Source organism: Bos taurus, chromosome 15 (genome assembly GCF_002263795.3).
Source record: "Bos taurus isolate L1 Dominette 01449 registration number 42190680 breed Hereford chromosome 15, ARS-UCD2.0, whole genome shotgun sequence".
NCBI classification, from domain to species: Eukaryota; Metazoa; Chordata; class Mammalia; order Artiodactyla; family Bovidae; genus Bos; species Bos taurus.
Genome location: NC_037342.1, coordinates 53,633,202 through 53,650,708, shown reverse-complemented (window position 1 = coordinate 53,650,708; position 17,507 = coordinate 53,633,202). Strand labels below are relative to the sequence as shown.

The window sequence follows — 17,507 nt, the reverse complement described above, 5'->3', positions numbered from 1 at the left end:
TGCTGGCCACCCTGGCACAGATGACTAAAGGTCAGCAGCAGTCATTCAGATGCCATCAGAGATTCCACCGGAGAACCTATATAGTTCAGGTTTATATCTGTGCATTCTTGCTGAGAGGGAGCAATATCCACTCCCCTCACCCAAGGGCCTTTCACAGGCTGTTACATGGTCTGAATACTTAACTAGGAGACCATTAGGGAAAGAGTTGAAAAAGCTCCTAAGCCCTAGACCAAAAATTAAGTATGTAGTTGTGCTCCTAAACAGGATTGCTTTTCCAGAAAGTCTCTTCAAAATTTGACTTTACAGAATTCTAGTTCCACCTTCTGATTCATATGCAAAGCATGACTTGCCACCACTCAGGCAAGAGGGAGGGCCAGAATCTCTGGATCTGGTGGCTTCTCTAGAGGGGAAGATCCAGCTGCATTCCCTCCCCTCCATCCCTAATCAGCCCCACTGCAGCCCCTGGTTTGCGCTACAAGGACAGTATGGATGATACAGTAAGAGGAGGGTCCCCACCGGAGCCATGGGAGACAGCGAGGACATCCTTGGGGAGAGGCCAGACCTCAGGCTGGGTGGATGGTTTTTGTAGTCTGGGAAGTGAAGTGAGTGATGAAAGCTTTGATTCAGAATGCTTTGGCTTAACTTACTTGGTCTGGTTTACATTAGGAAGTTATTTTCTAAGTTTGGGACCTTTTACATTAGGAAGTTATTTTCTAAGTTTTGAAAAATCCGTATAACTTCAGCTTCATTGCTTTGCTAATCTTTCTGACGTTGTGGTGTCAAGGGGAAAATTCAACTTTCTGTTCTGCTTTCAGGGGAAGGAGGTGGTATTCTCCTTACTTTTCAGGTAAAGAGACTGAGACCCTCATTGCCTCCCCTCATTCACCACCCCCATCCCCAGCCACCACATTGCATTCATTTTGAATTTTGTTTCTGTCCTCACAGGGCTTCCCCAGTGGCTCAGATGGTAAAGAATCTGCTTACAGTGTGGGAGACCAGGGTTCAATTCCTGGGTGGGAAAGATCCCATGGAGGAGTAAATAGCTACCCACTCCAGTATTCTTGCCTGGGAAATCCCATGGACAGGGGAGCCTGATGGGCTACAGTCCAGGGTCAGATACGACTGAGTGACTGAGTGATCCCATGGAGGAGGAAATGGCTACCCACTCCAGTATTCTTGCCTGGGAAATCCCATGGACAGGGGAGCCTGACAGGCTACAGTCCAGGGTCAGATACGACTGAGTGACTAACCTTTCACTTTCTGTCTTCACAGCTTCACTAGAACTTGTCCCTCAAAGGTCACCAGTGAACTCCTAATCACTAAATTTGTTTCCTGCACAGAAACCTCCACTGACTCTTTGTTTTCCACCAAGACCAGATCCCTGAACCCAGGGTCCTCAGCTTACACAACATGCCCCGAGCCTGCTCTTCTAGCCTAATTTCCTGTCACTTCTCTCATAGACCAGACGCTTTCACATTGATATATATTATGTCACCCCACCACATCTGCACTTACGCTGTTTCTTCAGCCTGAAATACCCCTATGTTTTTTCTATCTATTGAAATTTTATGCACCCTTCAAAATTTGGCCTACATGTCCATCTTACTGCCATGCCAGTCAAAATTAACATCTCCTTCCTCTGTGCTCCTGAGGACTTTAAAGGCTGGTTCTCATTTTTCTACTTCAATTTATACTCGTTGTATTTGTGTATATTTGTGTGTCTCTTCTAATGAGCTCTTTGAACACAGAAGCTTTGTCTTGAGTACCTTTGTAAACCACAGCACCCACAGCATAGCACTATGCATGCACTCTATATAAAGGAATAAACAAATTAATCCATCATTTATAGACCCAGATGTGCCAGGGTACTTCCCTTAAGAGCCCTCATCATCTCCCTAGGAGACTCACTGGTTTGCTTCCTTACTTCCCAGGGACCTACATTCTGATCCCAAATCCTCCACTTTATCAGAACCTCAATAAGACATTCAGGAAAAAAGACTGAACTTTGCTCTTTGGCCTTTGACCTATCATGGTTTGTCTTGGAGTAGAGCAGAAGAACAGAGATTTTTCTGCGTTTTACAGCAATCACCAGCATACAGCCTACAAAGCATTTTCATAAGCATCATCTGTCATGATCATGTCTCTGTAATAGATATTATCACCTCTGTTTGATAGATTAATGCATTTCCTGTCCTCCCTGCCTGCCTTCCTTCTGGCAGATGACATCATTTGATCATTCACAGTTAGTCATTTCTGGCATCAGATCACTAATGCTTCAACTTGTGGTGTGTTTTAGTGCCTGGCTGAAGGACACTGTTGACCCAGTGCTGGTGACCCTTGACCATCGCATTGCTGCCCTCACGGGCCTTGATGTCCAGCCTCCCTACGCAGAGTATCTCCAGGTGGTGAACTATGGAATTGGAGGGCACTATGAGCCTCACTTTGACCATGCTACGGTAACTATGGGGTCAGTGACCATCTCCTGGGGGTAGGGAAAGGGGGTATTATTTATTTCTCTGAGGCAGAGCTCTAATAGGGCCCTCAGGGGACACTGAAATCTTGGAACAAAGGTTCATGTTCTAGGTAGATCTGAAAGTCTTAGTTTCAAGCTGATAGCTGCTGACTCATCTTTTTACTAAAACTCATTGAAAAACACTCTTACAATGACTGGATTTTATGACATGTAAATTATATCAGTTAAACTCTTCTGTAACAAAAGAATATGTCTCTTTGGCAAATAATTAGGAATTCCAGTCTTAGGACTTGGCATGTTTACAGAATAATTATCTGTAACATTTTATATATTATTTCTCTAACAACCTGAAGATACAATGAACCACCAGTCTTTTCACTGAGGAGTGAAAGTGAAAGTCACTCAGTTGTGTCTGACTCTTTGCAAACCCATGGACTATACAGTCCATGGAATTCACCAGGTCAGAAGACTGGAGTGGGTAGCCTTTCCCTTCTCCAGAGGATCTTCCCAACACAGGGATCGAACCCAGATCTCCCACATTGTAGGTGATTCCTTACCAGCTGAGCCACAAAGGAAGCCCAAGAATACTGGAATGGGTAGCCTATCCCTTCTCCAGCAGCTCTTCCTGACCTAGGAATCGAACTGAGGTCTCCTGCATTGCAGGCGGATTCTTTACCAGTTGAACTATCAGGGAAGCCTTTCACTACTAACAAGCAATTTAGTTTGATTAGTATACAATTCACTTATATGTGTATCTAATAAATTGGTAAAAGGAAAAAAAAATATATTGAGTAACTGCCAGCAAAGACAGGCACATACGTGACCAGTTATAGCTCAAGCTCTCTCCCATCTGTGACTCCCCCATTTTTCTCCTCCCTGTATTGTGGTGGAATACTGGTACCTTCTGGTTGTCACTCTGATGCCTTATGCATAAAATAATGATGTGTTCTATTTTTGTCTCAGTCACCAAGCAGCCCACTGTACAGAATGAACTCTGGGAACCGGGTCGCAACATTTATGATCTATGTGAGTCTTCCTCTGGAGGGACCGGGGTTACTTAATGATTATTTCTCTCTCTTTTATTTTATGGTTTTCAAAGCAATATAAGATACTGATTTTATGTGATATTCACAGCAGAAAAATCTCCAGGATGTTTGTAAATTTCATATAGCACTCTCATTAGGCACCATAGGAGGAATAAAAAAATACATGTCAGCTCCTGCCCTCAAAGAACTGACGTTATGTAGACCTAACTGTGACCTTGTTGTTAGCTGTGATTAGGATGGGAAGTGGCCTTACATGAAGGCCAGGAGATCCTGGGACCTGAACAACACTGGAAGGGGATGTGGTTCTCTTTCTTTGAGGTCCCATAAGACTACTTGCTGTTGAAAAGCATGGACCTATAGATGAGGTCGTGGAGCTGTGAGGGTAAGAGAGGAGAGAAATGAAGCAGCTGAGATTATGAGAAGGAAGAACAGAGATGCCTTCAGAGAAATTCAATAAGTGTGGCTCTCTCATATGTAATGAAAATTTTCTTCCTTTTCTCCTTATAGTCTTCAGTTAACTCTACATTACACCCCCTTAAAACAGTAAATTGGCCTCTTCTCCTAGCTTCTGACCTGACCTGGTCTTTATTATCTCACCTATCCTTTTCCTGTCAGATTATGTGGTTTTGCCTCCTTCTCTTTGGACAAGTCATAGTATCAGTCATCTGTCATTTAAAGCATAAGAGGTGTATTATAACGTTAAATATACATGCTCTACATTACACCCTAAGATGAGGGCCTGGTTTCGGGCTCATTAGAGTAGCAGATACCCCCACCCTAGCATCCCCTCTTTCCTTAGTCCTGTATCTGGTCTCCACAGTGCAGCCAAGAAAGAACAGAGGCCAGCACTCTATAGTCTTACTGCTGGCAGTCCCAACGTGGCTTTTTTCACATGGCTCGGTTTTCACTTTCTGCAAAACTGTAAAGCTGCCACTGCCAGTGGTGTCTGGCCTCTTGTGGTCATTCTGAACATTCTGATCAGGCAGAGGGATGGCTGACGTCAGCTCTCCGGGCAGGGCACATGGCTTGGATCAGCAGCTAGTGCATCTCTGGTTGATGACTCAAGCTGGCATGGGAGGTCACAATCTGTGAAGTCATAGGCAGTTGATGTCTTTGGATATCAACCAAAGAACAGGACGTCCAGGGGCCACAATCTCTCTGTTCTTTATCCCCCTAGTGTCTTCTGCAGCTGACTCCCTGATTACAGAGGCCTGGTTACCATGGTAAGGGTAGCACAGATGCAGGAGTCCAGCAGTTTTAAGTGGCAAATGCAAGAGTGTGTCTGTGTTTGGATTTTAAGCCTCTGATACACAGTGGAATGGCATGCGTTTGGATTTGGAGTCAGTTGGCCTGATTCAGATTCTGCCACTTAACATGTGGCCTCAGCACAAATCACAGTTCTCTGAGCTTGTTTTCTTGCTCTGCACCTCCTCACAGGGCTGTCAGCAGGACCTGATGAAGTCAGGTGAGGGGATCTCTCTCTGTGAAATTTCATACAGTATGTTTTTATTGTTCAATCCTAGAAAGCAAGTATAGGACTCCAGGAAGGGACTGTGGGACCTAGGAAGTGCTAGCTTATTCCCAGTTCTTTCATCTTCAGATTAGGGTTAAGACCATCATAAACATTTCTGAAGACAAGAGATAAGTTTTGTGGAGAATATAAGAATAATATTATAGGGGGAAAATAATCTTTAAGAAGTAGAGGATTGAGTTGAAATCAGGTTAGTGATTTTCTACTCAGACTGGATATAAGATCAGTCCCAGTACAAAGCAGTGGAAGGTTTACAGAGGGAAGATTTCCCTGCCCTCCACCAAGCTCACAATCGATGCCCTGCTCTGGAGCCTCACAGCACACTGATCCAATTCTCTTTTCAATCTGTTGTTTAAGTCCTTCCACCCCATTGTGCTATGATACCACAGGTAGTGTGCAAGAGTGCCATACAGTGGTTACCAGCAGGGTCTTTGTAGTCAGCATTGGCTCAGCTCCAGTCCTGGATTGGAGTTATGTGACCTTTCGTAAACTACTCAGTCTCTCTGAGACTTGGCTTCCTTATCCCTAGACTGTGAATAACAACAATCCTAATTAAGGATGATATATTTGTTGTGAGGAATAAGGATTTAGTATGATGCCTAACATACGGTCATTGCTCAATAAGTGTCAACTATTATAGTTAAACTATAAAAGTGCTTTTTTTTCCCTGAATGGTAAGATGATGAATAATATAAAGTATTTTAAAGTATTTTCCAGTATTTTTCAAAGTGTTTAGGTTGTGTATTCTTTGAAAATCAGTAAAAACTCTTCAAATTAAGTAAACATATCTATAATTCTAGAACATACCAGTGGTGAGCTCTTTAGCTGAGGTTACCTGGAGAGGGTCTGAGTGATCTGGGAAACACACCAAAGGAGCAATCAGTGGTTTCTATGAGGCCCAGCCTTCAAAAACGAAGTGTTCTGTAAGCCATTGGTCCTGATGCATTACTAGGCTGTGAAATCAATTTAGTGGATCTGGTCAGCATTTAAGAAATCTGAACTAGAAGAGAATAAAATAAAATGGGAAATAACAGACAGTATCTCATGTAGTAAGAATGTTCTATGAAACTTAGGGACACGTCTGTGTGTCTTGGGCTGTGATATAAACTACATTTCTTCCTGAGGGTCTCAAAGTTTGGACCTACCCATGGTAACCCTCAATAAGGATGTGAGCTGCAAGGGTAAAGTAAGAGGGGATTTCTAAATGTCCTCTCGTGACCATGCAGGCAAACACTGATGCCACTGAGTAGGCTGTCTGCATTCCTAAATTGGGTGATTGTCTTTCCGTAAGTATTTCTCCTAGAGTCGAAATAGGGGCGCACAGGAGGGAAATTTATGCAGAAATGACATCAGATGTCATGTGGAGCAGAGTAAGGCAGTCAGGCTATTTCAACTCTGGCTTTCCCTCTGGCCTTGTAGTTGAGCTCGGTGGAAGCCGGAGGAGCCACAGCCTTCATCTACGGCAACTTCAGCGTTCCTGTGGTCAAGGTGAGTGTGGGTCTGATGCCAACAGGTGATTTTTAGGATTGTTCGAACTAACACCTCAACTTTCGTGCTGTCAGTGCTTGCACGCCTGTTCTGGGAGGGGGGCAAAAAAGAGGTCTTTCTTGATTCCCAGAATCAAAGATAGTTCCTCAGTTTTCTTGACTACTGCACTTACTTGTACCTCTATTTTTTTTTAATCTTATTTACACTTGTATTACAAGTAGATGATTACATGTCTGCCTTTCAATTACAACAGAACTCGTCAAAGGTGAGAAATCTTTTATTCCTCTTCAGAATCTCAGCAGCAACTGGTCCCTTCAATCATTCTTTCAGTAAATACTGGGGGCTAGAGGCACTCAGCGGAGAAGGCAATGGCACCCCACTCCAGTACTCTTGCCTGGAAAATCCCATGGGCTGAGGAGCCTGGTGGGCTGCAGTCCATGGGGTCGAGAAGAGTCGGACACGACTGAGCGACTTCACTTTCACTTTCCACTTTCATGCATTGGAGAAGGAAATGGCAACCCACTCCAGTGTTCTTGCCTGGAGAATCCCAGGGACGGGGGAGCCTGGTGGGCTGCCATCTATGGGGTCGCACAGAGTCAGACACGACTGAAGCAAGTTAGCAGCAGCAGCAGCAGCAGCAGAGGCACTCAGAGTACAGAGGAAAGGTCATAGTCCTTGCCTCTAGGAGCTCACGGAGAGGTTAACAGTCAGTAATGGTATATACTGCAAGAAGAGCTATAAAGTCAAGCAAGGCATTAGAGGAGGGCCAATGTGGTAAGAGGTTTACTTAATTTCTCCCCCAAATTTCAGAGCAATCAATCAATCAATCAGGGATGGCAGCCCTTAATTACTTCCGGAATGAAATGAAGACAAATAATTGAGATCGTGCCTTCTAGCACTTAAAACAGTGCCCAGCACATCCTAAGCATACAAGTAAATGCCGGGTATTTAGCAAAATTCAGCGGTTTGGCCAGGGATAAAGTAAGTGTGTAGGAGAGAAATCTGAGTATAAGAGGTAGAAAGAATATAGAAGATTTGGAGTCAGAACACCTGGGTTTGAGTTCTGATGTTGATCCTTCTTAGATAAGTTATTTAAAGCCCCTACGCCTCAACTTCCTTTCTGCTAAGGTGGACATGACAATGGTGCCTGCTTCCTGGGGGTGTTATTAGAAGTGCCTGAGAAAGGCTAAGCATCAGAATGAAGTTCTTAGTTGTGTGAGGAATATTTTGCTCTTCCTTGTGCTTTTTGTTGAGTGCCTGTCCTGAGTGATTCCGTGACACCCGTGCTCCCCCTTCCCCTGGCACCTGTCAGTCTCCTCCTGGTTTGTTTTTATGTCTCTCTCCTGCAAGACTGTGAGCTCCCTGAGAGCAGAATTGATCATGACTTGTCTCTGCATCCACAGGGTCTGGAGTAGGGCAGGGCCCTCAGTAAGTAAGGCATCAGTGAATGAGTCAATGGCAGCTTGTCTATCATTTTGTGCCATCTTATGTATTCCTTGCCCCCATCTGCATGGACAGTTTTCTTGGTTAATGACACGCACGCATTTGTCCTCAGTCAAGTCCTTCCCTAGGACTGAGACTCTGAGCTGACCTTCCCTGGGGCGGGGTCTGCTTGCTTTCAGAATGCAGCACTCTTTTGGTGGAACCTGCATAGGAGTGGTGAAGGGGATGGTGACACACTTCATGCTGCCTGCCCTGTCCTGGTAGGAGATAAATGGGGTAAGGCCTGCCTTTCTGGGCATGGGAAAGGGGTGAAGGCTTCAGGGGAAAGTGAAATAGGGGTTGGATAGAAAATAACATAGCCTTTCATTCCAAAAGCTGCATAACAGGGACTTCCCTGGTGGCCCAGTGGTTAAAACTCTGAGCTTCCATTGCAGGGGGCCTGATTTGATCCCTGGTCTGGGAACTAAGATCCCACATACTGCGTGGCAAAAAGAAATAAAGAAGAAAATTTCTTGAACTGAATAAAAATGAAAACACAGCAAGTCAACTTTAAAAAATTAAATGGAAAATAACAAAATTAGGGGGAAAAAAGCTTCATAGCAATGCCACATTATATCGAGGTGATCAGATTCTGGGCTAGTGGCCGCAAGTACATTAGGAGCCCATAAAGGGGAGGCTTCTGTCCTATAGCTAGTGTCAGTAAAAGTTGACTGGCCTGACCAGATAGGCCCTGATTCCTCAGGACAGCTAAAGAAGAATCAGTGCAAAGTCCCACTCCTCTGTTCCAAGGAGAAAACCATCAAGTGCTTTCCCATGAGGAGAGGTCAAACAAGGAAGAGATAAGTAAGGGACACGCTCATGTCATACATGTATCCATGAGAACTTAGCTCTTAAGACAGAAAAAGTAGAGGAGGGACTCTTGTGCTGAGGTGGACCTGACCAGGGGATCCATGCCTTTTCTCTCACTGCCCTGAAATGGTACCCTGTGGGAGAAGGGGCTTTCAGGAGCTACATGAAGGATAAGTGACCACAGTACCCAGGGGGTTGAAAATTAAGTCTCTAGTAGACAGGACCTGTGGGGACTTTTTCCAGGGACCACTGCCCTTCCTGCTCTTTATTGCTACTGGAAGCAACATCTTGTAGTCTGTGACAGGCCTGGGACCAAGGTGAGGCAAGTGAGTCCCCAAGGGTATGGAATTTAATGACCCTGTGAGTATCGCCTCTGTCTGATCTGCTGAGCCTGCTCCTCTACCTCCCCGTTCTCCCCCAGTGGCCAACAAGTGGATACACGAGTATGGACAGGAATTCCGCAGACCCTGCAGCTCGAGACCTGAAGACTAAAGTGTTGGCTGAGAGAAGCTGGAGGAGTCCTTTGGCTTTCCAAAGAAGCCAGAAGTCAAAAACTAGGGTAAGAGAGGAGAAAGGGGAGCAAGCTTCTGGAGGAGGCCCTTGTCAGCACTGTCTGTTCCTTGCAAATGGGAGACAAGGAAGTGGTCTCTAACAGGGGTTACCTGAGAACTTGTTTCTCCTCAAGCCATGACTCACAGCAGAATGAACATGACAAAGGAGGGGGCACGAAGGCTGGAGAGAGAAGTTTCTGGAGCTCAGACTCTGTTGGAAACAGGGCATATCAACAGTCTCCAGGGTTTGGTCAGTGGGGCCTTCGCCACTTGAGCCTTGACCACAGGGGCCCAGAAGTGGGCAGTGAGGCCCCTGCTGACTCCCACGTGCCCTTCTGCCCACTGACTCCTGCTGAAGGCTGAGCAGGGGGTGTCTCTGTATCAGGAGTGTACCTCATGTGATGACTTTTTTAAAGCAGACAGTAACTTTTTTAAAAAATACGATTTTTAAATACAGCCATTAAAATGTTTTAATAGTCATAAAAAGTGTTTACAGATCATTTTTCACAACCATGAACATTCTTATGTTGTAACGTTATGTGAAAACAGCAGAGCAGAATGTTTTATTTATGTATAATCTTATCTTGGCTCATCTCCCACCACTCCCCGCTCAGTGCATTCCAGAAGCATTCTATTTCTTAATACCGACATTGGTTCCACTCTTCATGTCTTTGCACTCACTGCTCCCACCGGGGCTGAGCCCTCCTCACCATTCCACTCTTGAATCGGTGTCACTTCAGAGAGAACCTCTCTGACATCCATCCTTCTAGCCATTTTGTTCACATAGGCCAACTTTATTTTCTTCCTAACACTTTTCTCAAAGTTACTTTATTTATTTAATTGTGGTCAGTTGCCCGCCCTGCATGGTGAGTGCTTTAAGACCCCTCTCTACTTTGTAAATGCCTCTATTGTAGTCCCCATCTCACTCAATTTTTCAGTATTTATTTGCCTAGCTGCTTGCACTCCTTATACCTCTTGGTATCCCCCAGAAAAAGGTCTGTTTCAAATAAGTAGGCATTCAGCAAATATTTTTGGATAAGTGAGTAAGAAGGCCTCCTTTGAGCTATGCTTTGGAGGATGGGTAGGATTCTTATAGGCAGAGTCTAATGAGGAGCAGCACTTCCCAGCAGGGCTGGCATGAGCTAAGGCTGCAGTGATGAGTGACTGATATTTGAGCACTTGTGCAAAGTGAACATTCTAGGCAACTTGGCTCAGTTTCCTCAACAGGAGATGGGGGTGTGTGTTGTGCTCACAGAGAAGCCACACAGGTAAAAGGCTAGATGCTTAGATGCTGTGCTGCCTCTGCCCCCTCCCTGTACCACACACGCCAGGATTTCTGCCTCCCAGAGCTCTGTGGGCCCCAAGGAAAAGGTTCTGGTGTGCTGATATCCGGGGTCCAGCAGAGCCTCTGTGGGCACCTGTCACCAATAGTTCTGCTGAGTGCATCAGGACTCTGGAAGCCCTCTTACTAAATTACTGTCACATAGGTGAGCAAAAACACTTTTCCCCTCCCCTTCTGAGTTCTTAGGAATTCTGAGTTCTTATAGAGGTTCTGAAACCTCTATAGTAAAAGACATATTAACAGGAGGAACATAAAGAAGTTTATTAACATGTATATATCATGTATACATGGGAGATACCCAAGGGAAAATGAGTAATTTCCTGAGGTGGCTTAGAACTCAGGATGATATACTATCTTAAGAGAGAAAGGAAAGAGGGGAGGTAAGCCGCTTACATTCTTAGGAACAATGAATAGTCCTTAGAAAAGGGCCCACAGACGGGAGATACGATAGTGATTGTCTAGGTGTGGTGTCCACTTGTGGTCTTCTGTGAGGTTTCCTTGGTAAAATTCTTGAAGGAATTTCAGACAACTGAGTTCCTTCTGGAGCATCTGTCTTCAGGCAAGTGAGGCGAGTTTAGAGAAAGGGGTATAGCTGTGGGGTCCCAACAATGCTTAGTATGTAGGTAGCTGTTTCTAAATAGGACTGACTGTGGCTTGGTGCATAGCTTGTTTATAATTTTGCTTTTCTTTCTTGCGCTGTTCTTCGGCCATTTTTCTAACAGCTTTCTCTCCAAACTGGGCTCCTGGTGTTGCAATTGTATCCTCACAAGACTTGCTCCAGGGAAAATTCTTTACGTTAATGACTGTTATCATTGTCAGTAGTAACATACTAACCATGTACTCTTGGCTAGGCATTGTGCTAAGAACTGAGGTAGGTGTACTTGCCTCCTTCAGGCCTCACAATGAACAGGTACTATATCTCCATTTTATAGATGAGGGAAACTGAGGCAGAGAATATGTAACCTTCCTGAGGTTACATAGCTATAAAGTGGCAGAGGCAGGATTCAAAGTACAGGTGTCTCCCCAAAGATCTCTTTTTTAAAATTTAAGATTCACGCAACACTATAAAGCAACTATATGCCAATAAAAAAATCTTCATTGCAATGAAAAAATTTTTCAATTGAGGTATAGTTTCAGGTATCAGTGAAGTGATTCAGTGATATATATATCAGTGATTTATTTAGTCATATAGTCATCTTCTTTTTCAGATTCTTTTCCCTTATAGATTATTACAAGATATTGAGTATAGCTCCCTGTGCTGTACAGTAGGTCCTTGTTGGCTACTGGCAAACCACTCCAGTGTTCTTGCCTGGAGAATCCCAGGGGCGGGGAGCCTGGTGGGCTGCCGTCTATGGGGTCGCACAGAGCCGGACATGACTGAAGCGACTTAGCAGTAGCAGCAGTGTGTATATGTTAGCCCCAGACTCCTAATTTACCCTCCACCCTTTTCCCCTCTGGTAACCATAAGCTTGTTTTCTATGTTTGTGAGTCTGTTTCTGGTTTGTAAATAAGTTCTTTTGTATCATTTTTTTAGGTTCCACATGTAAGCAATATCATGAGATATTTGTCTTTGTCTAGCTTACTTTACTTAGTATGATAATCTTGAGGTCCATCTATGGACTAGAAATAGAAAATATGAATTACCAATTCATATTTACCAATACTTAAACTGAACCAGTGTAAAACTCCCAACAGAACTCCCAGGTGGCACCAGTGGGAAAGAGCCTACCTGCCAATGCAGGAAACATTAAGAGACAGGGGTTTGATCCCCAGGTTGGGAAGATCCCCTGAAGAAGAGCATAGCTACCCACTGCAGTATTCTTGCCTGGAGAATCCCATGGACAGAGGAGCCTGGTGGGCTACAGTCCCTAGGGTCAGACAGGACTGAAGCAACTTAGCACACACACAGCAACAAACAAGTCCAGCACCAGATGCCTTCAGAGGCAAATTCTATCAAACATTTGAAGAGTTAACACTTATCCTTCTGAAACAACTCCAAAAAAACTGCAGAGGAAGGAACACTTCCAAGCTCATTCTATGAGGCCACCATCACTATGATACCAAAACCAGACAAAGATATCACAAAAAGAGAAAATTACAAGCCAGTATCACTGATGTAGATGCAGAAGTCCTCAATGAAATATGCTAGGAGACTGACTCCAGTAAAAAGGATCATACAGCATGATCCAGTGGGATTTATCTCAGGGATGCAAGGATCCTTCAACATCCACAAATCCGTGTGGTACACCACATTAACAAATTGAATAAAAATTATATGATCATCTCAACAGATGCAAAAAAAGCTTTTGATAAAATTCAACATCCATTTATGATAAAAACTCTCCAGAAAGTGGGCAAAGAAGGAACCTACCTCAACACAGTAAAGGCCATATATGACAAACCCACACCTAACATCATACTCAATGGTGAAAAACTGAAACATTATCGGGGAAAAAAACTCTCTCCTTATATTGCTCAGTTAACTACCCAGTTAACTGTTTCCTCCATCCACCTGTAAGGCCAGCCACTTGGCTAGTCTCAGGTTCCAAGGTTTCGCCTGGCTACAGGCTGGGGTTTCTAGCAAACTGCTGGGAGAGGAAGCCAGCTCTAGGAATATGGGAGCCTCTTGAGTTTACATAACTTTCTGAGCCCTGGACCCAGACTGAGAATGTGTTGACTCTGGCCACCGATGGAGCAGCCAGCTGGGGCAAGAGAAGAGTTGGCTTGAAGATTACAAACAAAACACTGTCCCTGCAGGAAAGGGTACGACTGCTGTTTGCTTTCTCAACTCCTGTTGTAGATTCTTTTCTTGCTTTCCCCTTGTTAAAAGTCATGACCCTCTAATTCCCCAGCTCCAGTTCTGATGACACAGGCCCTTGAATCCAACTTAAGGGTCCTTGGCATCTCGCTGTCCAAATCAGTTTGTTTTGTCCATTCCACCTCTAAAATATCGAGCCTTCCTCCTCCTCTCATCCCTGCAGCACTTAGCTAGTTCAGAATCCCTTTGCCTTTTACCTAGACTACCACTGCCTCTTTACTGCTATCTAGTCCAGTGCCTGCAGTCCATTTCCACAGGTACCAGAGTGACTTTCCTTAGTGTCTGGCAACTCCCCATCTTGCCACTATAGGCCTTTATATCCTGCCTCCAACATCTGTCACAGCTTTTACTCCAGCCACACTGATAATACTCATCTACCAGCTGTGTCAGACTGACCTTCGTGGGCTTGTGCATGCTGCCTGCTCTCCCTGCAGTATATTTCCCTTTTCCACCTCCACCTTGTGATGATGCTTCAAAACTCAACTCAAATGCTACCTACTTTGTGAAACCATCCCTTGCCTGTTTCCAAAGAGGTTTAGTTGTCCCCTTCCCTTTGTACAGTGTGGTCACTGTTTCGATAATGGTCTTTCTAGACTATGAGCTCATTTGAAAGGCCTCATTATTTATCTCTGCCTCCAGAGTCAACTGGAAGCTTGACACAGAGAAACTGCTCAGGTTTGCTTAATCAGCAAATAAATGCTTGTAATAGCAGCTTTAGAAGAGGATAACAACAAGAAGTCGTGCCCAACTCTCCTCAGCCCTTCGAGTCTTCTCAATCTCAGGATTCTGCCCCCCAACATTAGATCTGTGTCTACCCCATTTGCCCACCTTCTTTCAGGAAGTTCTCCTTGGACATTCTTTAGTGTATGTGTCTGACAGACTGGCCTCTGGTTTGACCCAAATATGTTCCTTCTGGCTTTGTGGAAATCCTTCATTCAAAGGGTCCAAGGGTCTCCTTTATTCTCTTCCTGAGTTTGGAGTGCTGATCTGTAGGCTTCACAAGGATGCTACATCCAGCACATAGTAGGTGCTCCTTAAGAGTACATTATGTGGAAACCAACACAATACTGTAAAGCAATTACCCTTCAATTAAAAAAAAAAAAAAAAAGAATACGTTTTGTGAACATATGAATGGTCTCTTCTCTACTAGGAGATAGTGGAATGCTCAAAGATCCTGCCACCTCCTAGCCATGTCTATGGGCAAGTCATTTCACATCTCTGAAATTCAGTTTCTTTGCCTTTAAATTGGGGGAAAACTGGATCAGATCAGATCAGTCGCTCAGTCATGTCCGACTCTTTGCGACCCCATGAATCGCAGCACGCCAGGCATCCCTGTCCATCACCAACTCCCAGAGTTCACCCAGACTCACGTCCATTGAGTCAGTGATGCCATCCAGCCATCTCATCCTCTGTCGTCCCCTTCTCCTCCTGCCCCCAATCCCTCCCAGCATCAGAGTCTTTTCCAATGAGTCAACTCTTCTCATGAGGTGGCCAAAGTACTGGAGTTTCAGCTTTAGCATCATTCCTTCTAAAGAAATCCCAGGGCTGATCTCCTTCAGAATGGACTGGTTGGATCTCCTTGCCGTCCAAGGGACTCTCAAGAGTCTTCTCCAACACCACAGTTCAAAAGCATCAATTCTTCGGCGCTCAGCCTTCTTCACAGTCCAACTCTCACATCCATACATGACCACAGGAAAAACCATAGCCTTGACTAGACGAACCTTTGTTGGCAAAGTAATGTCTCTGCTTTTGAATATGCTATCTAGGTTGGTGGTAACTTTCCTTCCAAGGAGTAAGCATCTTTTAATTTCATGGCTGCAGTCACCATCTGTAGTGATTTTGGAGCCCAGAAAAATAAAGTCTGACACTGTTTCCACTGTTTCTCCATCTATTTCCCATGAAGTGGTGGGACCGGATGCCATGATCTTCGTTTTCTGAATGTTGAGCTTTAAGCCAACTTAAAGTGCTGCACTCAATATGCCAGCAAATTTGGAAAACTCAGCAGTGGCCACAGGACTGGAAAAGGTCAGTTTTCATTCCAATCCCAAAGAAAGGCAATGCCAAAGAATGCTCAAACTACCGCACAACTGCACTCATCTCACACGCTAGTAAAGTAATGCTCAAAATTCTCCAAGCCAGGCTTCAGCAATATGTGAAAACTGGATAGCTACATGTAAAAGACTGAAATTAGAACATTCTCTAACATCTTAAAATGGATTAAAGACCTAATAAACTCAGAATGGATTAAAGACCTAAATATAAGACCAGATACTGGGCTTCCCTGGTGGCTCAGTGGTAAAGAATCCGCCTGCCAACACAGGAGACTCAGGTTCAATCCCTGGTCCGGGAAGATCCCGCATACTGTGGAGCAGCTAAGCCCAGGTACCACAGCTACTGAGCCGTGCTCCACAGCAGGAGAAGCTACTGTAACGAGAGCCCATGCACTGCAACTCGAGAGTAGCCCCTGCTCTCCACAACTAGAAGCAATGAAGATCAGCACAAAAATAACAAATAAATAAAATTATTTTTAAAAAGAGACTAGATACTATAAAAATCTCTGTAGGAAAACACAGAACACTCTTTGACATAATCACAGTGATTTTTTTTGGATCTGTTGGCCTGAAGTGATGGAAATAAAAGCAAAACTAAACAAATGGGACCTAATTAAACTTAAAAGCTTTTGCACAGCAAAGAACAGCATAAACAAAATGAAAGGACAACCTACAGAATGCGAGAAAATATTTGCAAATGATGTGAACGACAAGGAATTAATTTCCAAAATATACAGACAACTCATATAGCTCAGAATCAAAATAACCCAATCCCAAAATGGGCAGAAAACCTAAACAGACAGTTCTCCAAAGAAGACGTGCAGATGGGCCAACAGGCACATGAAAAGATGTTCAGCATCACTAACTAGTCAAGAAATACAGGTCAAAACTACAGTGAAGTATCACTTCACACCAGTCAGAATGGCCATCATCAAAAAGTCTACAAATAATAAATGCTGGAAAGGGTGTGAAATGCTGGAAAAGGGAACCCTCCTACACTGTTGGTAGGAATGTAAATTGGTGCAGCCGCTACGGAAGCCAGTCTGGAAGTTCCTTAAAGAACCAAAAACAGAGTTGTCACACAATCCAGCGATTCCACTCCTGAGCATGTATCTGGAAAAGACGAAAACTCTCAATTTGAAAGATACAGGCACCCCAGTGTTCACTGCAGCACTATTTACTGTAGCCGAGACATGGGAGCAACCTAAATGTCCATCAACAGATGAATGGATAAAGCTTTGGTGTGTGTGTATACATGATATGTGTGTGTGTGTGTGTGTACACAATGGAATACTACTTAGCCATAAAAAGAATGAAATAATGCTATCTCCAGCAACATGGATCTCCAGCAACAATATAATCTCTAGGTCCATGAATGTGACAGAAAAAGACAAATATCATATGATATCACTTCTATATGGAATCTAAAAAAATGATATAAATGAATTTATTTAAAAAGACTCACAGACTTCAAAAACAAATTTATGGTTTCCAAAAGGGAAAGGTCAGGAGAGGGGTAAATTAGGACTTTGGGATTAATGTATACACAAAATATACACATATAAAGTAGATACACAACAATGACCTATTTCATACCACAGGGAACTATATTCAATATCTCATAATAACCTGTAATGGAAAAGAATCTGAAAAAGAACACATATATATAACTAAACCACCTTGCTCTACCTGAAACTAACACATTGTAAATCAACTTAAAAATATACTTAAATTTAAAAAATGACAATTTATGTGAACTTTAAAAAAAACAATAAATTGAGAACAATAATGCCCATACTTCACAAGGATTCCAAAGATTAAGGTGTAACTAGCAGGGTATCTGGAGAAGGCAATGGCACCCCACTCCAGTACTCTTGCCTGGGAAATCCCATGGATGGAGGAGCCTGGAAGGCTG

General features: G+C 43.8%; 1 protein-coding gene across 6 annotated transcripts in view; it reads left to right on the top strand.

Annotated features, from left to right (window-relative positions):
* P4HA3 (prolyl 4-hydroxylase subunit alpha 3) overlaps positions 1 to 17,507 on the top strand; it is a 72,312-nt gene that overhangs the window by 31,087 nt on the left and 23,718 nt on the right. For 3 of the 6 annotated variants that reach the window (XM_024975046.2, XM_024975049.2, XM_024975048.2), the window contains 5 exons: positions 2,297 to 2,456; positions 3,437 to 3,499; positions 6,470 to 6,538; positions 8,161 to 8,241; positions 9,252 to 9,867. In XM_024975046.2, coding sequence (XP_024830814.1) covers positions 2,297 to 2,456; positions 3,437 to 3,499; positions 6,470 to 6,538; positions 8,161 to 8,241; positions 9,252 to 9,482 — 604 coding nt within the window. In that variant the 3' untranslated portion in view covers positions 9,483 to 9,867. 6 annotated transcript variants of the gene reach the window in all.